Source organism: Lepidothrix coronata, unplaced genomic scaffold (assembly GCF_001604755.1).
Source record: "Lepidothrix coronata isolate B3197 unplaced genomic scaffold, Lepidothrix_coronata-1.0 Scaffold104, whole genome shotgun sequence".
NCBI classification, from domain to species: domain Eukaryota; kingdom Metazoa; phylum Chordata; class Aves; order Passeriformes; family Pipridae; genus Lepidothrix; species Lepidothrix coronata.
The window spans coordinates 1,620,926-1,648,812 of NW_016690284.1; the positions used below are offsets into that span (position 1 = coordinate 1,620,926).

Consider the following 27,887-nt stretch of genomic DNA (forward strand, 5'->3'; position numbering starts at 1 on the left):
CTGTGTGTATAGACCAAGGAACGATGGAGAGCAGCCCTGTGGAAAGGGACCTGGGGGTCCTGGTCGATGGCAAGTTGAATACGAGTCATTGGTGCCCTGGCAGCCAGGAGGGCCAACCATGTCCTGGGGGGCATCAGGCAAAGCATTGCCAGCCAGTCAAGAGAGGGGATTGTCCCACTCTGCTCTGCGCTGTGGTGGCCTCACCTGAAATATTGTGTGCAGTCTGGAGCACCACAATATGTAAAAAGACATTAAGCTCTTAGAGAGTGTCCAAAGGAGGACAATGAAGATGGTGAAGGGCCTCGAGGGGAAACTGTATGAGGAGCATCTGAGGGCACTTGGTCTGTTCAGCCACCAGAAGAGGAGTCTGAGGGGAGACCAGTCACAGTCTACAACTTCCTCAGAAGGGGTAGGCACTGTTTTGACTAGTGACAGGACCCAAGGAAATGGCCTGAAGTTGTGTCAGGGGAGGTTTAGATTAGATACTTCACCCAAAAGGTGGCTGGGCACTGGAACAGGCTCCCCAGGGAGGTGGTCACAGTACCAAGCCTGATGTCCAAAAAGCTTTTGGACAATGCTCTCAGGCATATGGTGAGATTGTTAGGCCTGTCCTGTGCAGGGCTAGGAGTTGGACTTTGATGATCCTTGTGGGTCCATTACAGCTCAGGAAATTCTGTGATTTTGTGGTATATTTATAATACAAATTTTGCAAGCTTTTAAAATACAAGGTGTTTTCTCTCTTCTGTGTTTAACCACAATAGAGGCAAAGAAAAGGAAGATAAAATAGTTGAGAGTCCTAATCTAGGAAAGTACAAAAAATTAATTAATTTAGCTTTAGCAGTTTGGTTTTATATCCAGGATTAATGGACATCTGCCACAAATTGTTCTCTGTTCATGCCTTCCTTTCAAATATTAGAATGGGATAAAATGTTTTCCTCTCACAAGATAGATCCATTCCTATTCATGGGAATCTGAGATACCATTGTGATGAATGCCATGAGAAACTAATAATTCTGGGTGCAGCCTAAGCTTGGGAAGATTTGCACTAAATAAAGGAGTGGCCAGAAACTGAATGAGCAGGGCTGAACGACTGCCCTTTCTGTTAGCTCTCATCCAGCCCATGCACTAAATGAGGCAGGGATCCTGTGGAAAAAAGTACTGAGCCATCATGTAATTATAGACTGGGCACGCAGTTAACGATGTATCCACAGAAGGAGTCAGAACTGAGGCTGTGCAAATACAAGCATGTTTATTGCCTCTCCTGCCATTTGAGTTCTTCATACTACGTGCAAAAGCTTTTCCATACAGGATGGTCTGGGGCTGCTGAACAGAAGTCTTAAGGGTACCCTTTCATGGGTCCGTTAGTCTCCTCAGAAGTTGTCTTATTTGACATAATATATACTCAAACACACTGAGGCACACATACATATGCACACGTGCTTACACCTGTGTCTGTTATAAAATAATGTAGTGGTAAGGGGTAATCTAAATCATACGGAGAATCTATGTTCCTCCACTGAATTTCCTCCCCTTTACTAAAGTACTGATCTTTACAGCTGAGACAGATTATGCAAAAGGATCACACATACAGGAAGGTTTTGTTACTGCTGTAGGAGGAGTAGCCAGGGGATCTGCAATTATGCGGGCTGAGAATATAAACCTCTTACACAGGAACGTGCAGGAGATCAGCTGCATTCCTGCAATCCAGAGCCTGCGGTAACAGCAGAGAAATGCTATAAAGCTACTGAATTAGAGAAGTCTTTTTTGCTTTCCCAGTTTTGGTTTTGCTTAACCTGTTTACTGGGACAGCATAGAGATACAACACCAGCTCTGTTTACCTTAACTGGGGTGTTCATGCTGAAGCCTAATTTTTATGTCAATATTTTGATGTTTTCACTGCTGAATGTTTTAGCAGGCACAGCCAAATACTCCAGAATGATAGACTGAATTTGGAGAAGGAAAAATATCACATGAACAGCTTTCCTTTTCTTTCTTTATGACTTTTAAAAGAAAATAGAATTAATTACACGTGAGAAACCCTTAGAATATAGACTACTTAAGTATAGATTTTCCTATCTGACAGATTTTCTGCTTACATTTCACTTTCTGGGTAGCAATTATTGACAAATACCATGTTGTATTCGTGCTGCCTTTACAACAATAAGAATGTTGATTTTCATTCTGTTAGCTGCTCAGTGGTAATTTTCAGAAGTTATTGTGCAGCTACTGTTGTTCTACTTGACAGAAGATTGTGTACACACATTTCTTGTCAGAAAGTATGCTTTTATTCAAAAGAATTTCAGAAGAGAGAAAAAAATGCATCCAGTGAATGGCATTGGTAAAATAAAAGAAAAAACTTACAATACCACTAGTTTTTTATGCCTAGATGCTGGTTAAATAGCAAATATAAAGGGAGAAAGTCAAGTTTGTGTACAACTTTTCAGTATTTTATCAGTAATTTTAAATACAGTAAAAAAGTAGTTTTTAGGCTATTATCTCCACAGTTATTTTTTTTTTTAATATCCCCATATCCCTCCTCTGAGATGTATTCGAATTGTATTTGATTGTATTTAAAACATCAATAAAGGGAATTTTAATGGCTCAGATAAATAGCAATGTAATGTAGTTTAAAGCAATGGAGGACAAAAGGCTGAACTCCTAAGAAAAGTTAATTCTACATTTACAGGGGTGTAACCAATTAATTTGTAATTGAGCTTCCACAAGTAGGAGTCCAAACTAGAGGTGATCTTCATTTAAGTCATTAGTTGAACAGAATCATGCATCTGAGTCGTTATCATAGATGTCTGAAATGGAAAAAAAATGCAAAAAATATTAGTATTGTGTACTTTGACTCAAGGAGAAAGTTATTAATTGTAATTGAATGTAGCTACTGTATTGTTTGAAATGTTCAACATACCCTCAGCAACATTGTCATAAATCTCTCCTTCGCTGTAAGTTAAAAAAAAGAAAAACCATACATTTAAAAATCGAGACATCAGATATAAATTACTGTTTGCATGCAGATATGAAATAGAGTAGTAGTATGGTACAGACAAGCTGTCAAGTAATTAATTTGCTAATTATGAAAGTGCAACCTTTGTGGTGATAGAACAGTGTTTAGCAGGATGGTCAGGTTGGAGGATTTTCAGCAAAGGGTTGACCTGGATACATTTCTCTTTAATATGAAAGGTTGGCTTTTTTAAAAGGGTGGGATTTTTCAATTAAATTTTTAAGCAGCTATTCTCATAGAGGTATTTCCTTAAAAAAATGAAGTACTTCCTTGGTTTTTCTAAATGAACACCAGAAATAAAGAATAAAAAAAAATGGTATGCCCTTGAAATTCTTTTTGTTTCTGTACTTGGCAATTCCATAATATTGGAGGTGCTTCTTTTTAGGTAATGAATTTAGGTAATGTCTATAAAAGATACATGCTTCATGAACAGGAATTTTCAAAATATTTCACTTAGATAGGTAAAGAAGCCCATGGAAGACAATAAGGCTTTGTATATATATATATATTTATATATATGTTAAAAATTCAAATGTGTGTGTAAGTGTTTGGATGCCTCTACATTCTAAATGTGACAATTATAAATGGGACATCTGATTTGATATTTAAGGGTCTCATATAGATCTTGTTGAAGGAAATGGAAAGGCTTTGTGTGACAAGAGTTTTGGATTAGAACCGAAATACTGAACTCCATGCAATTATTCAGAGCAACACTGGGCCAAATCTGCTCAATCCTCATAAGACTGAAATAAAATTAAACCTAAAGAAAATTTGATCGATTTTAGTTAAACATTTGAAAAGGACATCAATACACCTAATCACATTAACTTGCAGTTCATTAATAGATTCTAGTACTAATAATGCTTAATTTATGTAATTTTTCATGGTTTAATCAGAGTTTATGGTTATACAATGAGGAAAGAGGCCCTGGCAAATTTCCAGCGTGGATGCATGTGATTAATTCTTGAGAAATTATAACTTCATAAAAATAACTCAATTTTCCAGACTAGAATGACAGACTAAAATAATTACATTTCATTTTTTTTAACAGAGAGTTTACAAAAAAATTGACTGTTATAACAATTTTTTCCAAAAAATCACTTTGTACTTACTTTTGAACTAAATTGCTTCTCAAGACATAGCCATCTGTAAAAGTAAAATATATATGCATTTAAGTTAAATTTAAATACTTATTACTTCTGTTGCTAGCACTAGTGTAATGCCTTATTTCTCTTTTATATACTTCAGGCAGAAAAACATAATAGATGGATAACAATGTAAAATGGACACGTACTTGATGAAGCTTTTACTATATCCAGTGTTTTAGTTATTCTTATTTGCCTGTTTAGTATAACACACTGTCTTAGACAGGAAATCAGAATACTGTAGTAGTTGTGAGACCAGTTAGGTATCTACTGTTCTGGATACTTTACATATTCATAAAATGTTGTTTATCTTGTTTCCTCCTTCACAATAATTTTTCTTTTCTGATACACAAGACATGAAAGTATTTTTTCTTTTTTTTTTTAATACACAGTGATGTCCAGCTAAAGAATCTCCTATTTTTTTTAAGGCTTTTTTACGTCTAAGCCCTAATTCTATTCTATCTGAAATTGTCCTTTCTAAGATCTGTAAATATACTAGTGGGGGGAACCATGCCTTGTAAATGCATGTCAGATACAATAAGGTAGAACTGTTCCCAAAAGCTGATAAATTATTTGAGTTTTTAACTGGCAAGTGTTTTAATACATTAAAATATCCTATGCTTCCTATATGGAAAATTGGAAAAGCTATCCAAAAAGACTAATACCCCAAATAATCCTGCAAGTAGTAATGAAGAACTTTTATTTAACAACAGTTTTTTGTTTGTGGGTTTTTTTAAGGCAAGCTCCTCTTAGAACACAATAATAAGCAGCTTTTCTTCATAAACAAACATTTGTATAATTCACTTTAACTTGGCATATTTCCATCTTAAAATAGATCTATATCAGATGTTATATAAATCTCAAAGTACATAAGGGGTTTTTTTCTAGAATATGCTATATATAGTGGATTAGTGATTTGATCTGTAAAGGCCATAATACATTTACAAACATGGGATTTTAAAAGAAAACTTCTGTCTCGTGCTAGAGCTGAAGTTGCCTAAAAAGGCATTAATTTTGCATGATAATATTTTATTTTACACTTACCTACATTAGCTACTGTTTAAGACTTAACAATTACATGAATTAAAAAACAGTTCTGTGCTTTTAATATTTGATTGCTGCCATATAAGATAAAATTTGCTTGATTTGCCTGTATTTCTATCTTTGGTGTCATGAAGATTTGATACATACATAAATTCTTTTATAACATTTGCCTACGAAAGCTGTTGAGCTGCAAGTAATCTTCAAAAGTCAAAGAATCCAGTGCTCCAGATTTTCAGTCACCTGCATATTGTCTCAGGCTGAATGCCAGCTGGAACCCACTGAGGAAGCTCTGTCTAATCAGGATTTTTTTAGCCTGGTTGTCCTTCCCCAGATTTTATTATCTGGGATAAAGTAATGGAAATGAATTTTTTTTTTTTTTTAAAGATGTCGTCTTTTTAAAGTTCTCTTTAGGACAGTCCAATAGTTTCCATTACTTCTGAAGTCTCCAGGGAATAATTTAAAATGATTTGGCTAAATCATTCTAATCTTCTGAAATACACCAAAGCAAAGCTTTTTCACTCACCATCATGGCATACAAACCCAGTGTGCTTGCAAGTCATGTGCATGTGACTGTGCTTAGATCATGGCAAAGCACAATCTAAGTTTTGATGGTCCCTGGCCCTCAAATAGGTGAGAAATACAGCTCCTGCTGATCTCACAGCCTTTCAGAGTTACTAATCCCAAGTTATATGTCCAAAGTTTCAGTTTCTAACTAATTCATTAATTTTTATAGGGCTTCCAAATAGGGAACAAGCCAGCAGGTCAGCACACTCTGTGTTAATTACTTCGCACCACTGAAAGCTCTGACACATCGTGCCAGCTGCTCATTTGCATCATAAAGGAAGCTCAGAGAGGACAAAAACTTTCAGGCAATGAAATCCATTTATATCCTAATGTTTAAGCAAAATCTATGAACCTGAATTAAAAGTTTTTGTGTATTTAAAGATGTATGTGTTCAGACTAAGAAGGAATTTAAAAGGGTAAATGAAAATCGGTTCTTTGTTTCACTTTTGGCATTTCAAATAATTTAATAACAAAATAAGTGATAGCAGAATGTGTTCCTAAGATCACCAGCCCTTGCTTTAAAAGGTGTAAACACATTACAGTATAATTTGTAATTTTTTTTAACTGTTGGAAGAGGCTTGAACCTATGGAAGTGCTTCAGAAGTTAATGATTAAATCAAAGAATTCATGTGCAAGAAGGTAACAAAGTCATCTCTAATTGCTGATTTTCAGTCTATCTGGCCTTCTGAAGGTAAAATTATAGCTTTAAGATCTGAGGAACTTGATCAATCACAGCAAATAACCAAAACTGTCATGCATTTACTGAAGTAGAATTCAAACTTCACTAACTAATGTGGAAAATGACAGAGATCTCTTCAGAGGTTTCCAGGGAGGATATTTTTATTTGTTTTGCTCTTTTATGCATAGCAAAGCAGTAGCTCCTGTCATTATTTGAAAGACTTTGAAGACTATGAGAGGAAAACAGCCAACATGAACTACTTTCTACTTTGTTATTAGCTTGATTCAAAAAATGGAGCTTTGAAAGCTGTTTTTTTGGGAAGTGGCTTTACTAGTGAAATCCATATTTTGAAAAACATATGTGTGTTATGCAAGAAATTCTTCCTCACCCTGCAGGCCTGCCAGGAAGAGGGCTGTACTCCAGACTGTAAGAGTTGAGTATAGAGGGGAAAAAAATATCAGGAAAGTGCTTGAATCCCCTTCAGAGGTTTATAGCATTGGACTCTCTTCTACACAGGTCAGAAGTAAAAAGTAAAAATGAGTGAGAAAATGCTACTTGTTCAATGGATACTTTGAACCTAGGCTGTTCCAGCACAAAATGAATTTTTGTTAGGAGATTTGAAAAGTATTGTAACAGAAACTCATTAAGAAATCGAAACCATCAGGAGATGGTCCGGAATTCTTCAAAAATGCAAAAACTTCTGCCAATGCAAACCATAGCCAAAGGTTTCAAAGAAACACTGGAAGGCCTCATGCAGCTCCCAGAACAAGCAGACATGCCAACAAGGACATATGCCTTGGATCAGCTAGAGGCTAGGTGGAAGACTCCTAAGCAATATTCCCCCCAGCCTGTTGAAAAGATTAAACTGCATCTCTTGCAACCAAAAGTAAGAATATTGTTACTGATTTTCTCTTGGCTGCAATCAATGAGGAAGTGCTATCCAAAGGTGCAGCGAGAACTTTACTAGACTCTGTGGGGTATCATAGCTATACTCCTTTTGGCAAAGAGGGAGAGACAGAAGCAACAGAAACATCTGCTGATCCTAGTTGATGCAAAGCAAAATTTCTGTAATCAAGTTGTCTGTTTTTCTCATATTCATATATCTTGCTCCTTGGAGTGTTTTAGTTCTTTTTAAGGCAAGCTGCTCTTAAAACATGGTAATGAAATAAAAACAATCTGCCTCTTGTCAACTACCAGACAAGGTAAAAGACAAGTACTAGATTCTACTTGGATATGTTGTGGAAGAGAGTTTTCACATATTCCAACTCAATCATTCTTTGATAATTTGATATGTGCTGCAGTTTTTTCATAAAACTTACATTCTCCTTTTTCATTGCGGCACAGGACCTTGGTGTCATCCGTACTTTCTATAATATCAAGAGACTCTCCCGGTTTAATATGTAATTCTTTAGATCCCCATCTTTTTTTAGGTAAATTCTGAGCCACAGTAGTAGAAAAAAGAACTTTTATTTTACCTACAAACTGGAAAAAAAGAAAAATGCTGGTTAAAAATCATTAATGTACAGCTTGTGCTCATGCATTTTTTACTAAATTTTCTAAAATTAGCCAAATAATTGTATATGCTATGTAGTATGGGCCCATGCTTGCAGATGCTCAGACTACTATTATTACAAGTAGTAATACCTCATCTTTCAAAGGATTAAGGGACACAAATGAGAGCATGCCATATAGATATTTTAGGTTTTGTATTTTGTGAAAAAAAACTTACTTTGAACAAAACTTACTTTGAATTTTTTCCGGAATTCTTTCTCTTTTCTTTCCATCTGTTCATGCTTTTGTACATCTTTTTCATCCGATTTCCTTTTTCCAAAGCTTGCTACTTTTGATGAACTAAAGCAGGAGGTTACAGACAAAACCAAATCAGCAACACATCTGAGGTATTGGAAAGGTTTCTGATAATTTTGGTGAAAATGCATTTTCCTTCATATGTCTTTATCATGTTTTTGTTGCTCTGTAAAACTAGTGCAGGTAATACAATACAGATTTTATTTCAAAATTAATAAAAAGCTGGAGTTGTCTTTCGTGTTTTTCTCTGATGTTAATGTATCTATCACATAAGCAAATATTGAGGTATTGAGTATTTAAGTATTGAGTATTTAAGTATCTGTCTGCTACAGCACTTTAGAATTTCTCAGCAAGGAGTAATTTTTACGAAGTCTGTGTATCTTTCGGCAATAAGCTGAATAACAGTGTATCTCACTGTGGAGGCAGCTGGAACATCTTAGCCTTACATATGTTAGTCCTATATGGCCATAAAAAACCTTGCTGCACCAGAGAATCTGCATTACATAACCCATTTCAGGTTCTGTTGGTTTTTTTTCCACATCCCTGATAGTGTTGACTTATGCCAAGAAGCATGGAAGTGTTTCATGCCCTAACTGTCCTTTCTGATGCTGTATCTGGTACTGTAAAGTCTGATTCTCCTTTTTGATCCTTGCTGATCTCTGTAGGAGTTCTGGATGACAGTTTCATTAGTGATGAATGTTTGTGTGTGTGTGTGTGTGTGAACTAATCTAGACTTAGTTTAGAAGGGCCACATATTTTCCTTTGGATACACAGTCCTAAGAGCTCTCTCTGTTTTAACGTCTCCAGACTAGATTATCATAGTCCACTCTGTTGCTCCACCTGAGTGGAGTAAGTGACACCAGAATGCATCATTTTGCAGTCATCATCACAGATGCATCTGTGCTCATAACACGTCTGTGCTCCAGAGATGACCATAATTTTCTGATTCAGGATAAAAGTCTTCCTAGCTGAACTTTACACCTCCAGATGTGTTTCATACTTATAACACAGAGCCCTGTCTCCTTTTCTCTTAAAATACTGGAGCAGCTGAGATCAAGTATGTATCCTAACAGTTCCCAAATTTTGATAGAAGAAGAACTATGTGCAGAGAATCTACATTGAAAAGTACCTTTAGGCCATGCATCCATTTCTACCTCTTACTTTTTCTATGGTCTAATTATTGTTCCAATCTGAAAGGGAGGAAAGAGCATTCAACTGCCATTTGGTTTTTGAGAACTACAAAACCTGACAACCCTAAGTGAAGCAGACATTAACAGTAGTCTGCCTCTAGTAAATACTTTAAAAATATCTCTCAGTGTATTAGATTTCTAATCATAATATTTCCACTTACATATCATCAAGTGGCGGTGGAGGGAAGTCCGAAGAATCCACGTCATCATACACATCCTCTCCACAATCTGAAATAATAGTGTTTAGGAGAATGAAATGTTATTATGTGAAACTTAAGAAGTGAATACACTGTATTACAGTCTATGGTATTTTACTGAAGTTGACAAGAAAACAGGCAAGTACTGTAGCCATTTACTGTCTATAGTAATTGTGGATTCTCTGTTTAGCACAATCTACTGTGCAACACCACCCAATCTTTTCAGATTAAGACTCTTTAATAGCAATAACCAGTAGTCACTGAAATTTTAATCTTCTGAAGTTTAAGCAAGTTTTAGCACATGATGGCTAATGCAATAGCCTTTAATCTTCACTTTAATTAATCCATGTCCCACTATAGTGCATCAAAATGTATTTTTGGAATTTGATTTTAACATATATTGAAGGACTTGTATAGCACTCTTGTCAATACAACATTGCTTAAAAGTGGATATGAATCACGTGTATGTTATTTTTTAGGCCATATTGCAACATCAAAGAAGCAAAAAAAATTTTAGCCCAGGAATATTCTTTGAACCACATTCAGTGTATTTGTAGAAAGGAAGCAATTCTTTAACTCATCAAATCAATGCCTAGAGAAATCAGTAGGTTATAAAAGGTTTAGACCTCAGTTCTAGAAACAGCCTCAAAAATTGGAAGAAGTTGCTTTTTGTTCCATGGCTGAGCCAATGGTTATGAATTATATATTATTTTACAGGGATACTGCAAGTGATAAAAGTAACAGCAAGAACCTCTTTTTACTTTTGAAGTCTTTTACTGAGTGCTTCTTTCCAAGTGTATCTGTTCAAATTAAGTTCCAATAAAATGAACTAGTGTAAATCTCAGATAGAAAAATCACATTAAATGTATTAAATTGTTTTCTAGAGAGCTTGCAATGTATATGCATCTCCTTGTCTGTAGCCAATCAGTCACAATGTTTGAAATTTGTTTACTAGAACTGGATAAGCAATAGGAAATCCTGTTTCCTTCCTTGGATGTATTTTTGTGACTAGAATGATACAGAGCAATGTATACAGAAAAAAGGATCAGGAATCAATAGAGAGACTGAACAATAGACTATTAATTACCTTTTCCAGACAGCTTTGTTGAAGAAGATGTGCTGGGGAGGGGAGGTGAAAGAAAGCTTATTAAGTATTTATAGCATATTCATAGGCTTTTTTGTAACCTAAATAATCTAAAAAATTGCGACACCGGGGCTCCAAATAATCTCCGGAAATTTTGAGGTGCCACTGACACCACCAATGCTTCGGACTAAATGTATTTTTACCACTGAATCAAAGTAAACTTTTTCAGAACTGAATGACTGAGGCAGGTGGTAAAAACAGCAGTTGCTGACCTAACCTCTAAGTAAGATGAGTAGAAGACAATCTTTGCATTTTTCTGCTTGGAATATTAATCCTAAAATTTGGATTAATGGGTCTAGATTTACCAGTTTATCTCAGGTACGCTGTACTGGTAAGCAAAGTACATTTTAACTGAGGATACAGCAAATTTGCATCACCAGAGTGGCACAAAGATGATGGATTAATTTGGTGCTCTTCACCGAAAAGTTGGCGTATTATATTTACCAGACTTTTGCAAAAAATACGGCTTGTTAAGAGAATAATTATGCAGGTGAAAAGAAAGCTCAGTGTTTTTGCAGAAAAGTATCATCCTGAGCTACAATTTTATGCATGATTCATTAGGCTGCTGTGAGGACATGTTAGTAGCATATGATCAATGCTTTATTAGAATTAGTTAATGTGCACTGTGATTTCCTGGCAGACTCTTACAATAAATTTCCATTATCTTCTGCCTCATTGACTTTGGTTGTTTTTTCTCGTATACTTTTCTTTTTGTCATCTTTGACCTTTAGCCTCTTCAAGATTCCCCAGGACCAGATACCATTCTTATCTTCATCCTGTGATACAGACCTTTGGAGTACGCATGCGATTATCACAATGTCAAATGTAATGTTCTTTTTAAAAGGCCCAGTTTAAATTCTCCATTGATGCACATAATTATCATTAATGCCAACAATGTATATATACCATGAAGTGAGGTCACTTACCCAAATGGTAAAATGCTAAACTAGAAATATGTACGTTATGTTACTTGTAGATACTGAGATATATTCGTAGTATATATATTAATCTAGTGGCTTACTGTTTTCATGCTGTTACTCAGCTAGCTAGCGATTTAGTTTGTTATTTTCAATTCAGACCTATTCTGTCTGCTTGGGGATTAGGAGATTTTTATGATTGCAACTGCTTTTTCTGACTTACTAAAATTAATTACAGAACAAAATTTCTCCAAAAGACAGAAGAACCTTTTTAGTTTAGCTTCACAAATTCATACTGATATATACCCACTTGCTGATCATCCTAATACTTGCTAATTATTACATCTAATTAAAAAATACTAAAACCTGAAAACATTCTGTTAAAGTAGAAAATTATTTAAATTATATAAAACCTTACCTTGCTATGGGATCTCCATCATCAATTTCATCATAAATATCTTGATTAGAAGGAGGAGGAGGTGGGAACACATCTTTAACAGATGAAACAATGAATTAATGCAAATATATTTAATGCTGCAGAATAGGGTATTCATTACAGGCCTCTTAACTATATTAGACATGCGTGAGTTTAGGCAATATCCTTGTAAACGGAATATTTCTGTAAACCAGCACAGTCTGTTTATTAAAACAGTGATTTAGACTTATCTCAGTTGGGAATGCCATCCACAGAATTTTAATGTGGCACTGCCAATCACAAGAGCATGGATACTGAATATGGATGCTTCTACACTGTAGTCAATGAAATTCTAAATGGCTGATTCGGCCCAGACACTAGGATGACTTTTAAATTTTTATGTGTGTCTCAAGTGATAACTGAAGATGCCAGACCAATACTCTTAGCAAGGGACATCTTGTCTTCATCCATGGAAGTCAGAGATAAGTGTAATGTAAGCTCCCCATTTTGGCCTCAGTTTTGACCTTTGGGCCCCACCTCCTTCAGTGCAGAGTTAGCTCAGTTTGCATGTGCAATTCCAGCCACTGGTCAGAGTAATCACTGAAATCTGTACTTGGCTGGCAGCAACTCCGTTCAGTACTGCCAGGGGATGCTTCTGCCATGACCAGTATCTAAACTCTAAGCTGAGAAGATGAGCTGTGCTCTTGTGATCAACAGAGAATGCTATATAAATATATAGGTTACCAAAGGGGAAACTGGGTTCTAATGTGTGTTCTTGACTGCGTGGACCTGCTGCATCTGGGACTCCAGTGTATTACTGTAACTGAAGTTGCCCTTAACTCTGCTAGCAAAATGCAGCTTTATTTGGTAGTATTACTGGTTTTTTCAGAACCAGAATTCTCCAGCACAGAAACCCTTGCTCATCTTAGTATTTTGACAGCTATATCTGTGCTGTTTTGTGGGATGATTTACCTCCACACACACACAAAAACCAAGTTCAGTCATCTGTCTTGCTAGTGATTCACAGTATCTGAAGACAAAACTCCTATCTCACTCAAGTTCCTGTAAGTGGTGGGGAAGGTAATTTGGCTACTATACTTCCTTGTTTGTTGCCCGTTAGCAAACATTTAATATGCTTATGGTAATTAGTGCATTATCTGGAAGCTGTAAAAAATACACACTAACAACTCCCCCAAAATGTTTATGTAGAACTTACTTCCAGTTCCACTATTGTCAGAACCTAGGCTGGAAAAGCAAAAAAAAGACATTTTAGAGAAGAGCAGTCATCCTTGAGTAAAAGAAAACATCATGATCACCCATCCCTTTTTCAGTTATTAATTCTAAAGCTTTTGGCCTTAGCACTCATGTTCATATCAGCTGAACATTACAAGTTCTGCACTGGAAGCTCAGACACATGCTTGTGTTTTCTATGTGGGGAATAACTAAATGTGCCAGCTCTTCCTTTCTGTCTGCTTTCACCACACTCACATCAATTTCTTACAGTCAAATAAGTAGTTTGTATTCTTACTAATGCCAAAGAAAATCCGTAATCTAGTTCAGACATGAACTAGGGCCTAGATGAAGAAAAATTAACTCTTAGTAGATTCCGGTAAAGCAGGAAAAATGCTTCATTTTTTTTGCTTTTTTCCTGGGAAATAATTAGTTACAAATCATAAAAGAGTGCTTTAATACATCGCTCAAAGGAATTGAAAGGGGAATAAGAGGGTTATCAGTACGATCCTTAGTATTTTATAAGTAAAGCTGTGAAGCAAATTCTTTATTTTCACAAATCAATGCAGATATTTCAAGCCAGTGAAGCTGCACTTTTTCATATAAGCAGAATATTGGGTCCTAATTGTTAGCAATTGTTAGCAATTTCCAATGAAGTGTCATTTTCAATGAAATGCAAATTGATGTCTACAGCTATAATGATTTACTATATTTAGAATATATTTTATATTCTTGTTCATATCTTTAAACTAAAGTACAAAATATGCCTTTGGGTCATATGATAATTTATGTTGGAAGTGACCTCCGGGGGTCATGTAGTCTAACTTGATGGGAATAAAAATATAATCCAACTGAACACTAGAGAGTGCATCCAGACCCTTTAGATTCATTCCCTATGAGGGATCTTCTTGAAATGAAATGTTAAACAAATTAATTTATTGCTCAACTAGCTTTTGTTGGGTACAATTTAAACCTCTAACTGCATGTTTCTAACATTTCAAAGTTTCTGTGTTAGCCCAATGTTCTAATAGTAGTTGAAAAAACCCTGAGAGGTTCACAGTAGCTGAGATTACTTCCAAGTTAGAGTCTTACTTAAAACCATACATCGAACCAAGTTATTTGTCAAACTTTTGGGCCAAGAACTCCTGAAATATGACAGCCATGATCACTTATTAATTTTTGAATATTAGCAATACTGCTGATAATGAGTTAATACTATTTGGTCAAGAGATTTTTTTTAGAATGGCATTCTTACAGTGGTTTCAAAACATGTTGATGTATGTCAGACCTTCCAATAATTCATGCTCAAGAACTTAACAGAATGCTATTAATCACTAGAGAAGATAAAAATGTCAAAATACAGTTTAAAAGATTTAATGAAGCTGAGCAAATCATTCATCCTTCCAAGTTCCTTGGAATACACTATTATTTTAGTACACAACAGTGTCAGTATTATTGTTTGCTTTTACATTCAACAGATTTTCTAAATACCTTGCATTGAGATGGTTAATTGTGATTCTTGCCATAGTGAGAAGGATTGGCCAAAGATACTTTTGCAATGAAGTAACTATTGCTGGGATTACCTAAAATGTAGAACAACTAACTCAAGTCTCCTGGCTAGGTCATGATGCCATGAAGCCAATGTGCAGGGAGGAAAACTGATATGGAGCAAGCTGTCAAAGTATCAGATTTGTTGCTTAAGAATGCCAGCCTGAAGACAGACTTTTCCAAGTGCTGTTTCTGGAGCTCAATGGGAATGTTCTATCAACTGAGGATCAGCTGCACTCAGCAGCCGGCCGGCTTCAGTCCTTTTATTCCATGCAGGCCTACAAAGTTAAGAAGCCTCATGGGAAGCAGTGAAAGCAGGGGTAATGGCTGTTTCAAGATGGTTGTCCTACATATGGAAATTCTTTGCAGCTGTATGCAGATCCCTTGTCCCAGGCTATGTATTTCTGCACATCTGGACATGTAGTGGAGATTGAGCACTAGTTTGTTGCATCACATTTCAGAAGCAGGCTTTTATGTGAGATCTGGTAACGGAGGGTACCACTGTCATGCTAGGTTATGTGATAGCCTTGACTCCTGTCACAAGGTCACTAGGATATTTCCCAGCCTGCAAATCTGATCTGCTGCTGGAGGTGGCACTTAGAGAAGTGTACTAAGAAGATCTTAACTGCAGATCTGTTTGACATGTAAAAGATGACATATTGAAGTAGAGAGTATGCAGTGGAGCACTGCATTGCAAATGTGTGTGAGACCGTTCCATAGAGAAGAAGCTTCTGGTGAAGTCAAAAAAGTCAAAAAAAGCTCATACCCATCTCATGGAACTTGAGAGGCCTTGTTTTCAGGATTAAACTCATTAGCCACACTCTTTCCTGAAGGGCCATCCTAAACTTGATTCCAGAAGTCCCTTCTCTTCAACAAAAGACTTATGGACTCACACTGAGTCTCATGAAAGCAATGGGGGTTATCAGGAGTTCCCTCCTGCAGTGAATTGCTTTTAGAGTCTTTTATTTTTTCATGTTAGAAAAGGGACTACATGACTTCAAAAGACAGGATGAGAGAAGAGAGGGAGTGAAGAGAATTGCACTTCCTGCATATGATTTGTAATCCTGTATGGTTTGCATTTTGTTCTCTTTTGGACTGCAATAGTGTAGGTCCTCTTCCAATAGTATGAATTCCTCCTGAACATATCCATCCAGATGATGGATTCCAGAATTCATTTATGCTCCTCTAACCAACTTATATGTTTCTTATACAAATGACTGTTCCGTGACAAGAGTTGGCTTTGTTGTTGTAAAACTTCCCCTGGCTAGGCTGACTGGGATGAATTATTTTTTTCTTTCCATGTATTCCTTATACATACCTTATCAAGCTCTCCTGCTCTCCAACATCATCATACACTTCCATGTCACTCTCTGAAAATTCCACATTGGCTCCAGTAGGTGCTCGTTGCTTTCTTTTCAAAGAGTCATAATCAATCTCTACCATGGTTGTTTTAATGTATCCATCTAAATGAATGAAATCATTAGGCAGAGACAGTTTTAAAAGGTCATGGTAAAGGGATGAGTTTAACAGAAGGTTCAGAACTGAAATTTTTTTAATGAGTTTTGAAAACTTTCAAAGTGTCTCATTCCAAGCAGCCTAAGCTTCACTCTCCATCTGTCAACACAAATACAAATCTCAGATCTGTCTCCCCACTAAGCCTTCCTCAGGTGGTGTCAAGTTAACTTCACCCTTATTTGCTTCTCAGCTGTCAGCTCAGAATTTTCTGTGCAGACTCCTGGAATCATGAGGCAGACTCCATTTCTCAGCTAACCTTGGAACCACTGCAGTCTTGTGCATATTTTAGGTCATCAGAACAGTTGGCCTAAGATGAGGAACTCTGTATCTCCTGAGGGGAATTTTAGACAGTCCTCTTAAAAATCATGCAAGTGTTTTTAATAATTTTGATTGATTCAATGGATCAGTCTTTTATAACCCAGGAGCCAGATCATCAATCTCTTTATCACACTCACAGATCCACTGATGATATTTATACAATTAGAAAAACATCTTGGATTTCAGACAAAATAAAAACTAAAAATCAGTTAGAAACTTTCCGTAGGAGTAGAAACAAGATAAAGACTTAGAACTGGTCCTTATAGTCTCTATTTCTATTTTAGGAACACCAATGTTATGATTAAGAGAAAGACAGGAAAAAATGTGATCCTTGTTACTTGCAGAGTGCCCAGTTCTGATGCTATTTGAAAGCTGACAGGGAATTGCTTCTCAGTGTGTCAATGAAGGTCCCAACATATTGTACCTGACTTATTTTAGTGCCTATAAATGTTACATCATGTTTTGCAATAACTTCATAGTATGAACTAAACCTTTCATGCTAGCTTGGCACAGGAGGGCGAGCTGTGGTAATTACTTTCTTTGGCGGCCAGCGAGTCAGCCTTGGTAAGGCTACTCTTTGGTGTAATGCTCACCTGTTTGCTGTCATACAGTGAAAACATTCAGGAGCACAAGGAAGAAACAGAACTCACAGCATTCTCCTATCCTGCCCAGCCACTTTCCTTCTGGGTTGTCTGTGAGGCGAATGATTTCAATCTTATCCCCCTCTTTGACAGTCAGTTCATTCTTCCCCCCTTTGTAGTCAACACAAGCTCGTGCCTGATGAATAACTTCAATGGGTCTCATTAACTGAAGAAAAGAAGGAACAAAATAAATCACAGATGTGGAAAATGGAGTTTTTTTCTCCCAGGCATTTAGAATGAAAGAAAAAATAACAGTTATGATGATTACTTGTTTCATTGACATTTAAAGTGGCCTAGGCAAATAAACAGAAAGGCTTTCTGCCACCACAACTACCTAGTTTAAATTAATAATCAGAGATTAAAAGAGAGGGGAACAGCATGGAAGTAGACCAGTTGAACTGATTGGCAAAATCACAAAAATACAAAAACTAAAACCAACAAACTAACTATGGACCCTTTCATGAATTTACAAAACAGACATATTTAATTCCAGTGCACATCTCCATGTATTTCCAGCAGAACTACTCACCAAAACAGAATCTTTTATGTTGGAAAAGACCTCTGAGATCACTGAGCTCAATGGAAGAAATATTCAAACTAAATATCCCCCAGCACAACTTGAGGCTACTTCCTCTTGTCCTAATCCTTGTTATGTGGGAGAAGAGACCAATCTCCACCTCACAACCTCCTTTCAGGTATTTGTTTGGAGTAATAAGATCTCCCCTGAGCCTCCTTTTCTCTAAGCTGAGCACCTCAAGCTTCTGCAGCTGTTCCTCATAGGACTTGTGTTCCAGACTCTGCACCAGCTCCATTGCCTTTCTCTGGACTCTCTCCAGCACATCAATGTCCTTCTTGTAGCAAGGGGCCCAAAACCAGACACAGGATTCAAGGTGCAGCCTCACCAGTACCAGGTACAAATGGACAATCACTGCTGTGGTCCTGCTGGCCACACTATTGCTGATACAAGTCACATGAGTAAAATTCATTAACATTAAAGAGTCTATCACATAATCCTCTGTGTTTACAATTCTTTTCTATAAATGATATTGCAAATACTCACAAGAGATGATCACACTGTTTACCGGAGTTTAGGATTTGCTTTGCGGGATCTTTACATTATGGAGAAACCATTTTGGATTGTAGTATTTGTGACTTTGAGATATATATGACCTTTCAGAGGCATAGTGCTCTTGCCAATTAGAGAATAGGTCAGGAATATAGGTGTATTGGTGGCGAATAAATGTGAAAAAAAAACCAACTAAAATATATTTGTTTGCATTTAAATATAATAACATTCCTTAATGGCTGTAGGACAACAGTCTGCAAGCTAAAAGCATTCTGGGCACTAATACCTACACTTCACAGGAGTGGTTAACCCACTATTATTAACTAAGTGGTTCTTTAATATTTGCTTATCAAGTCATGCCAGTCTCTCCACAGCTGACCAAGGCCTCAGTGTGAGACAATCACCATGGCTTTACTGTGTACCGAACATAATAGGAAATAAAACAAAGCTGCCCACTATGTACAATGACACTGAAAGCAGCACAGTGGAGCATTGTGAACAGATATTAGTTTAGAGAAACTGACTGGCTGATTTGCAAACTGTGGGAGCATGCTGACCACCAGATATATAAATATTATTTAATAACAGAAAGAACTGCCTCATGATTTAGCCTGACACACAGACTTTAGCTCCCCTACACATGCCCTATTCACTTCCTCCCCACTTAAGCTGTAAATCCGTTTAGATACCTTTATGCCAAGTGCAAGGGCAATATGTTGCAATTTTGAAATCTCTCAAGGGCTAGATACTTTTGTATCTGACTACAGCAAAGCAAGTAACACTAAGTATATGGGATACAATTCCCACTTTTATTAAAGACTTTTGATGCTATTCTAATGATGCAAATCATTAGAAACAGAAAAGTGAAAACTAGTGTTTTTGGGGTTTTTTTGGTTTTNCCACTTTTATTAAAGACTTTTGATGCTATTCTAATGATGCAAATCATTAGAAACAGAAAAGTGAAAACTAGTGGTTTTGGGTTTTTTTTGGTTTTTTTTTTTTTTTTTTTTTTTTTTTTTTTTTTTTTACCATGGAAAGAAGAAGTTGTGAAGGTAAATTAAAGAAAACTGTAAAGGCACTGAACAAAGTCCTTGCCATCAGTGCGAGGCTTGAAGTCAAGCATATGCCCAACATAAAAGGGTAGTTTAAAACTTTATTCAGAATTTATTCAGGTATTTGAACTACCTACTATAACAAATAATTTTGTAACTAGATGAGAAGTGTATTTTGAACTTGACACTGCAAAATAATCCTTCTTAGGTGTTTTTGACCAGATTACAAAACAAAAAGCTTACTTTGAACTTCTTCCTTAATTCCAGTTCTTTCTTTTCTTTTTCCTTTTGTTCTCTTTTCTCTTGTTCCATTCTTCTCTTATCTTCTTTGTTCTGCTTCTTCTCTTTTTCCCTTGATGATCTGGAAGTGCATTGCCAGGAATGAACGTGTGAAGCAAATCTTCCCTAGAGCTTCCTTACTCAAGGTTGATAAAAAATTACATGCGATAAAAAAAGACTTCTCCAAGTGAAATCAAAGCTATGGATTCTAAACTCTAGTGAAGCTGCAACAAATAGAGTAAGGAATCCTTTACTACATATATAATTTAGAGTGGCTGTCCTTAAGGGGACAGCACACCAGGAAAGGTTACCTGGAGGCAAAATACCAGCTCTACATGTGTGTATCCAAATGTCCCTGACCTAATTGTGTTGAACAAGCTTGGAAACTGGTAGCAGTTTCATTCCTTTTTTAGGATAGTTTTGATAAGCTGATATGCTTAAATTATACTAAAAAAAAAAAAAAAAAGAAGACTGAATGAAGATCATTTGCTTGGGTTATAAAACATGTATTAATATCACTTATTTGCAAAGGGAATTCACCAATAAATTTTTGCTGAAAGTCCTTCTAAATCTGACATATTCTACATCTATTACTTATTTGAAGGGAATTGGCTATCGTAATACAGTAAATGCCATACATTTAGATATTACCAGGGCAAAAGAATCCTCAAAGTAAAGGTCTAAATGGAAGAAGAATAAGAGAGCTTGTATTCTGGCTAGTGTACTCAGGCAATGAAAATTGTCAATCTAGCCTCCCACAGGAGTTCTGAGAAAATTTATCTGAAAAGCAAGAAAAACGACCACAACAAAAATCTATCTGGTACCATAGTATCTTGGGCTGAACTTATTTTCTAGAGAACTAGACTGTAATTCCAACAAGTGGTTCAGACATGTTCCTCAGATCAGAAATCAGACTTCTGTTTACCTCAATCACAGTAACAACATCGGTTCGTTACAGGAGTTTTTCCAGCATGAGGCATGGCAGATCTAACTAGAAAAGAACCTTAGAACAACTGGACTTTCTTTAGGTGAAATGAATGAACACAATAATCCCTGGCAAGGACTGCAGTGGAATGACACTTTTGTGCCAGATGAAATATCTTTGTTAACAAAGATAGTAATAAAGATACAATAGGTTATAGAGTTTAAAATTGCTACCTGATGTCATTTATATCTTCATACATCTCTACATCACTTTTTTGGCCCTACAAAACCAAAATCAAACAAACAAACAAACAAACAAACAAACAAAAACCAAACCAAACAAACAAACAAACAAACAAACAAATCAGTTTTAAATGGTCTAAGTACAATTGGAAAGACATGAAGAAACTGAGCCTGCTAGGTAAGCTTCACATAAACTATATAAAATACATTTATAGCAAAATGCAAACACAAATTCCTTTAATCTTCCCAAAACAAGTTACTACGTTATACAATCCCACTATTCTTTTTTCCCCTACCTTTGTTTTTACAATACCACAACCATGAAGTCCTGGATTGTTAGAATCACACCAGCACACTACTTAATCCAAAGGGGACATTTTAATCGCAACGTTAGTCCTGAAAAATCTGCATCCATGCTGATGATTGCACTGCTATGATGAAGGTGTCAGAGTTTGCATTATTTAAACTGGAATGTTAATGATCTAAATGGGGCTAAGATTAGGGTCCAAGAGATAGTTTTAGTCTTCCTATAACCAGGTACTTAAGCATACCAATATAAAACTGTGCTTAACTGAAAGAGTAACTAAAATATTCTCTTACTAGAATGCAGCAGGATCCTTGTTTCTGGAAAATTGTAGTGAAATGAAATGTCAGTGGTATTAGAAGGTGTACTTTTGCCTCTTTTTTTTTTTTTTAATCAATTTTTGGTGTCTAGTCAGCTTTGAAAATTAGTTCTGGTTTATTCTGCTTACCTGAATTTATTTCCGTCCTTCACAATAAGTTAGTCCTTCTACAACTTACTGTCAATATACTGGATCATTTCTGCAATTAATTTTCTAATTTATTTAAGGGGTTTTAATAAATTTGGTAGTTTTTTGCTAAAAATGATATGTTTATCTTGGAGGATAGCACTTACCCCCTGTGTACTTCCATGACCTATAGGAGAAAAAATAAAAACTGGGTATTTATTTTTTCTTGTACACAAAACAATTAATTGTAGCATTAACTGTTTTAAACTACTAATAATACAAGTGATATTGATCAGAAGTATGTGCAGACTCCAGGTTTTTAATGAGGTTATGAATGCAAAAATCAGAATTCTTCCAAATTGGTTTTATAGTACACTCTAAAATAAAAATATCTACAAACAGCATATTTAACTCTGTATTTTAAAAGTGGAAAATTTGTTTTAAAGATTCTTTAGTGACATTGAAAAATTTACCTATACTATTTGTTTACAAAAATGCATATTTATATGAGAAAGTCATGGTTAAAAACCTAAGAAATCCAAACAGATCTCAAAGAACTTTTTTGCACCAGCCCCACAGCTGAATAAGGAGGCCAAAGGCCCTTTGGCTAAGGCAGTGTCTGCCCTGGGCTGCAGGAGAAGAAGCTCTGTGACTTTCCTGCTTCCTCCTTAGTCTGCAGGGAGTTAGGTTAGACAAGCTCAGTTTCAGCTCCACAGTCTGCATTGCTGTCCGTCAGGGATGGCCAGCACACTAAATGATGCACACTGTGCCTGGCACAGACTGAGTCCCCCCAAAGAGAGATCAGAAGGCAGACTGAAATTTTTTATGTCACAATCTGCTTCTCTGCTGCTCCTGGTACAACATAGTGGCTCACTGCCTCTAATTGAGGCAGACCACAAAGCAACATTAAAAGCACAGTCAACAATTTTTATTTTTTTTTAGCAAGTATAAACCAGTGCCTCCTTCACCAGACCACACAACTTCAGCTCTGAAAGAACAGCATTCATTTTGGTTCAGATTTAAAAAATCTGATAATTTACAGTCCTGGCATTTTTCTAATGAAAAAAAAAAAGAAAGGAGGGAGGGAGGGAGGTAAGAGGGAAGTTATTTAAAGCAGTTCCTGAAAGTCTGTCATATTAATCATAGAACAGTAGAACAGTTACTGTTATGAGACAACCATCTTCACTCATGAAACTACAGAACTAGTATAATTAGTTACACAAATCACACATAGAAAACAATATTCTTTTGCTTATCTTATAAATACAACTTTCTTGCAGCTTCTCATAGTTGCCACTGATTAAAATGTATGCATCTTACCCTGTAAAACAAATTCCACGTCATCATAATTTTCTTCATTTTCTGGATTTCTGTAAGTATGAAAAAGTGGAGACGTGAAACCTATGAAGGCGGTCTTATATTTTATATTTATATTTTCATCCACCATTGTCCTGCTGCTTTTTCCATCTATTTTATACAATGGCTGGACAGTCTATCGAGCTCTATATCCTACTTAGTAGAAACAAGATTCTTTAAATTATTCTTCCTGATTGTGGCTTGGTGTTTCAGATGGGGACACCTTGATCTTGAGAATAAAAGATCAAAATAAGCCAAAGGCACTCAGATACCATGAAGATGAGTATGGTATGAAAAATATAGTCAGCAGATGGGCTGACTGAATGAAAAAAATATGTTGGGCTTTTAAACTATCCTTGCAGGTGCAGGCTTCTTACACAATACACAAGCACAACGCCAGACTTTTGCTCAATGTTAAATATAGTTCTGAGACTACTCCTTGACTTGTAGGGCTTAAAGTCTAAACAAGGGACAAGAGAAGCAGTAGTGTAAGGTTAGGCCAAGTAAAAGGTCTCTGATGTTAGATTTAAAAGTGCTGTCCAACTGAGAGAAGCAAGAAATTGAGAATATAACTAGTAATATCAGGGACTTTTTACTTTAATATGTCTTGTAACAGCTGAAAGAGAATTAGGGCTGATAGTGATCATCCAAGAAGGGTAACCAAAGAATGGACTTTGAAGCAGAATGGGATGTTCTAAAATTGGCCTCATAGCAAAAGCACAGAAACAGGTGAAAGCACAGGTGTCAGCACCCAGGCACAAGTTTTCAGTGGAGGGGAGACCCCAGAGGGCACACAGGAATGGAAGACCAGAAGGGCCATCTGGAGGTAAATTTCGCAGGTCACTGAAGGTGAAGATGAGGATACCCAGGATGGCTGTTGCAGGTACCGTGGCCTTGAGGCTGGAGTGATGCTGTCACTCTGGCCACACTGACACAGAGCCCTGTGTTGGCACACGCCTCTCCAACTCTCCCTGCCTGTTGTTTGCTGCTTTTTGCAGTAACTGCTGGCCAGAGAGCATCTCCTTATTCAGGCTCAGCTTTATTCCAGTCAGTTTTGACACAGGATCAAAGTACTTATAACTCTTTTTCATCAGAGGTTCCACTTTTGTATGCAAGTCTTCAAAGAAGGATTAAGAAGGGAGCCCTGTATTGACAGAGGCTTCTCAGAGTTATCACATAAGGCCATGATGTGTCCGAGGCGCAGTTTCACAGCCAGGACTGAGCTCAGTTCCTCTGGTTTGCAAAGCTACTTCCTGGGCTATTGACTCATAGACATGACTCTCCTTGCTCTCTTACCCCAGAAAAATGCAGGGTAAACCTTCAGTTATTTATTACAACTGGTTTTCTACCCATGTATGAAGTCTTTCAACAGGTTTGAAATAAAAACTCAGTCTATTCCCTTCTCCCTACCCCAGCCCCCCCAACAGGGCAAAAAAAGTGTTGTTATAGCTAAGGCAATTCAGGGAAACAACTGAATAGATGAAGGGTTCAAACTAATAAAAACTAATTCCAGACAGGATAAGGCCAGGGCGAGACAAGGACAGTAGTAAGACTTCACTCCCCCAGAAACCTGGGACTCCTGTAGTATTCATCTGCAGCTGCATGAGCAAAGTAACAGAAAAAGGTGAAACAATAAAGACCTTGAGGTTTACGTTCACTTACCTTGTTTCAGAGCTGGGCTTGATGTTTCTGGGAGGCAGACTGGGAGCTGCCTTAACCTGCAGGGCTGGGTAAGAGATTGGTGGAGGAGGTGGAAACTGTGGGGCAGATGCTGCTGAGGAAGGTGCTGTCAGTTTCAAACCTTTAGCTGCTGAAATAAAGAACAGACTGATGTATCAAGCTGAAGACAGAACCTTGCTGTTTTACATAAAGTATTGGGTAAAATATCAGTACTGAACACATGCCAGAGCAAACATATTTTGTTGAACCTGCTTCTTAAAAATCTTTGTTGCATTATCTTACCAGAGTAGAGAGGAAGAGGTTCTACATAGAAGAATGTACTGCCTGCACAAGGCCTTGAAAACGTCTTTGCCAAGACATGAACAAGATGCAAAAACTTCACAGGCCATCCAGTATATATAAGTACCTGTGCTTTGAAACTAAATTATAATATAATTCCACAATCTGCTTGGAAAAACCAGCTGCAGAATTTCATGTGAGTACTTATGCAGTCTTGATGACTTTTTCTTGCTCAGAGACAGAGTTTTAAGGGAAAGGATGAGAGATAAAAAGATATTTTGGCATTTATTAAAAGATATACAGGTCCCTGAACATCTTCAAATATGTATTTAATGAAAGTTTTACAAGGCTGGACATAATTTTCTAGCAAGCCTCCACTAGAAAAGTGGCAGTGTAAGAATCTGCACAGAAGCTACCCCCTCAACAGACAGGTGTAGTCTTAAAAAAATGATGATGCTGTGCACCAGGCAGAGAAGCCATAATTTCATGAGCGAGCTGGTGTTCATGTGTGCTGCACTGAGTTCATGCTCCACGTACAAGTCACAAACAAACCATAGTAACCATTGCTTTGAGAGTTCATGTTGAGAGAATTTATTCAACACAATCAAATTCAATCACTGGATGTCATGATATTAAACCTAGAATTTTTTCTGAATTATCACTAGTGGATTAAAAGCTACCCAAAAAGAATTGTCCCCAGTCACATGGGGGGAAGCCCAACAAAATCCAAGGAAGAAGAGAACAGCAGGAAAAAGGAAATTCAGAGTTAAGTTAACACCAACTACAAGCGAAAAGAAACCCCCTTCTCTTCTGGAGATTTTCTTTAAGTTCACGTCTGTATAGTGGAAATTAAAATCTTGTCAAGAAAGAAAATGTTCACACCACTGGAAAAAATTGCCTTAAACACAGAACAACAACAAATACTTGGTAATGTTTAATATCAAGACATAAAGTTACAAAAACTACTGGAAGACCTTTTTTTAGCTGCTGAGATGTCCGAAATTCTGTCTTTGGGATAGACAGGAAAAGGGGAATTGGTAACTTTCAGAAGGACCTCTCATGTCTCATGTGGAAATCAAAGTGAAATTATCAAGCCTTGACAGTTTGTCTACTTATTACCGAAGAACTCAAAAATATATGGAGAAATTTTGCTTCATGGCTGGATGGACCAACCTGCCAACATACATATCAACAAGAGTGAATTTGAAACCTGTGAATTCCTTCATTACTTAAATAGCAAAGTACTAATAGCCCCAACACTGCTGATTAAACAGGTGGATTCTTTTGTGTTTTTGTTGAGGAACATATTTCTTCATTCAACATGTATGCTTGCTTTTGAATAAAAGCAAACTTTGCTTAAATGAGCCAAGGTTACACATGATTGTGCTCTTGTATCTGGGTCTCATAGGATGATGTGGTAGCATTTAACTCTTCACAGGCCTTATTCATCCACAGGTTTCATCAGCTATGATCTCTTATTATTCTGAAACCCCTTATAAAGATGAATAGCACTGACTATTTAAACATGTATCTGCAGCTGAGTTCTAGATTCTAGCCAAAGAAAGCAACCAGAAAGGAGGGTTTTTTTACTTTGTTTTTTCTTTTTTTTTTTTTCATAAAAGCCATGTAAATTGGTATTAATGATACTCTCAAATTTATTTTTGTGTTTTAACAGGGTATCCTATATAGTTTTTTTGTGGTTAGATTTCTGTTGCCCTTATGGAGTGTTGTGTTTATGCACAACATGCATAAAAGCATTATGTCATCATATTGTGTTACTTCATTGTGATTAGTTTGTAGGACTAAGGTAAAAATTCTGCCCAAGTCTCAGTGCATAACACTTCTCTGATCTGATATGCCTTGGAAGCCAAATCCAGGCAATAGGAAACTGAGCCAGGAAAGGACACCACATGCATTCTAAATTTAGTGCTTATTTTTAAGTATAAGGGTTGAGTGATCTGTCCTTTTTATGTACATTGTAATCTAACAGTAACCAAATGATCATCATAATAATGGAAATAATGCTCTTTATTGTCTAACTATCAGAATGGACTCTTCTCTGCCTTAAAGTTTTAATTAGCCACACTTATGACTGAGACTGATGTAGGTGTAAAATGCTTTACTTCAAATACTGGAAATAGTGGGATGAGTTAGGTAGGAAAGTGGCAAGCAGTATAAAAAAGCTGTTATAATCAGGCCTGATGAGCCAAAGCTATCATAAAATTTCAATAGTGAGCTTTTTCCTATTTTAGTGGAGCATTTAATTTTGATTCCAGTTTGGGTTTTTTTGTTTGGTTGGTTTGGTTTGGTTTTTTTGTGTCTGGGACACTTGGAACTCTGAAAACCTGGAAAGGCTCTGTGCAGGTAGTGGAACTGCAGTCAGCTGCAGATACTTAGATCAAGAATTCAAACTGAAACTACATTCTGGCTTCACATGCACCTAAAACATTCTCATCACAGGAAACAGTGCTAGGGATGATCACTGTATGGTAGCTTTGACCGCTAGCACCTCAGTTTCCAAATAGCCTCTCCCCTCGTCTTAGGACTGAACTTTTCACATGCTGTGCTGCACTGAATAAAGAGATGCAGATGAAGATGAATAACCAATTATCAACCTGACCAGAACAGAAAGAGTAGAAGAAAAAAAAGCCACATTTTTTAGCACTCACGCCTGCAGCTCAACATCCATTCACTGATGATACAATCTCTGCTGATCAATCAAATTTGTATTGCAATAGAATGTGGTTATTTGGCAGAAAGGTTTTACCTGACAACAGTGGTAAATATTAATTTTGATATCTCCCTTGAATCAGGAAAATATCCCATCCTAGCAGAGAGTGATCTGGATTCAGCTGTTTGTATTTTTCTCATACTTGGCTGAATTGCAGCAACAATG

At 36.7% G+C, this 27,887-nt stretch overlaps 1 protein-coding gene across 6 annotated transcripts in view; it reads right to left on the reverse strand.

Annotated features, from left to right (window-relative positions):
• Positions 1-2,446: 2,446 nt before the first annotated feature.
• Positions 2,447-27,887, reverse strand: part of FYB (FYN binding protein) — a 49,093-nt gene continuing 23,652 nt past the window's right edge. For 3 of the 6 annotated variants that reach the window (XM_017823602.1, XM_017823605.1, XM_017823606.1), the window contains exons 3-19: positions 24,695-24,842; positions 22,997-23,046; positions 21,844-21,863; positions 20,919-20,965; positions 19,725-19,842; positions 17,373-17,529; positions 16,208-16,352; positions 13,328-13,356; positions 12,115-12,187; positions 11,428-11,568; positions 10,723-10,754; positions 9,600-9,666; positions 8,188-8,293; positions 7,762-7,924; positions 4,123-4,156; positions 2,918-2,949; positions 2,447-2,804 (exon numbers count right to left, since the gene is read on the reverse strand). In XM_017823602.1, coding sequence (XP_017679091.1) covers positions 2,776-2,804; positions 2,918-2,949; positions 4,123-4,156; positions 7,762-7,924; positions 8,188-8,293; positions 9,600-9,666; positions 10,723-10,754; positions 11,428-11,568; positions 12,115-12,187; positions 13,328-13,356; positions 16,208-16,352; positions 17,373-17,529; positions 19,725-19,842; positions 20,919-20,965; positions 21,844-21,863; positions 22,997-23,046; positions 24,695-24,842 — 1,391 coding nt within the window. In that variant the 3' untranslated portion in view covers positions 2,447-2,775. Of the gene's footprint in view, positions 2,805-2,917; positions 2,950-4,122; positions 4,157-7,761; positions 7,925-8,187; positions 8,294-9,599; positions 9,667-10,722; positions 10,755-11,427; positions 11,569-12,114; positions 12,188-13,327; positions 13,357-16,207; positions 16,353-17,372; positions 17,530-19,724; positions 19,843-20,918; positions 20,966-21,843; positions 21,864-22,996; positions 23,047-24,694; positions 24,843-27,887 lie in introns of those variants that run through there. The other 3 variants (XM_017823604.1, XM_017823607.1, XM_017823608.1) reach the window with 3 other exon arrangements.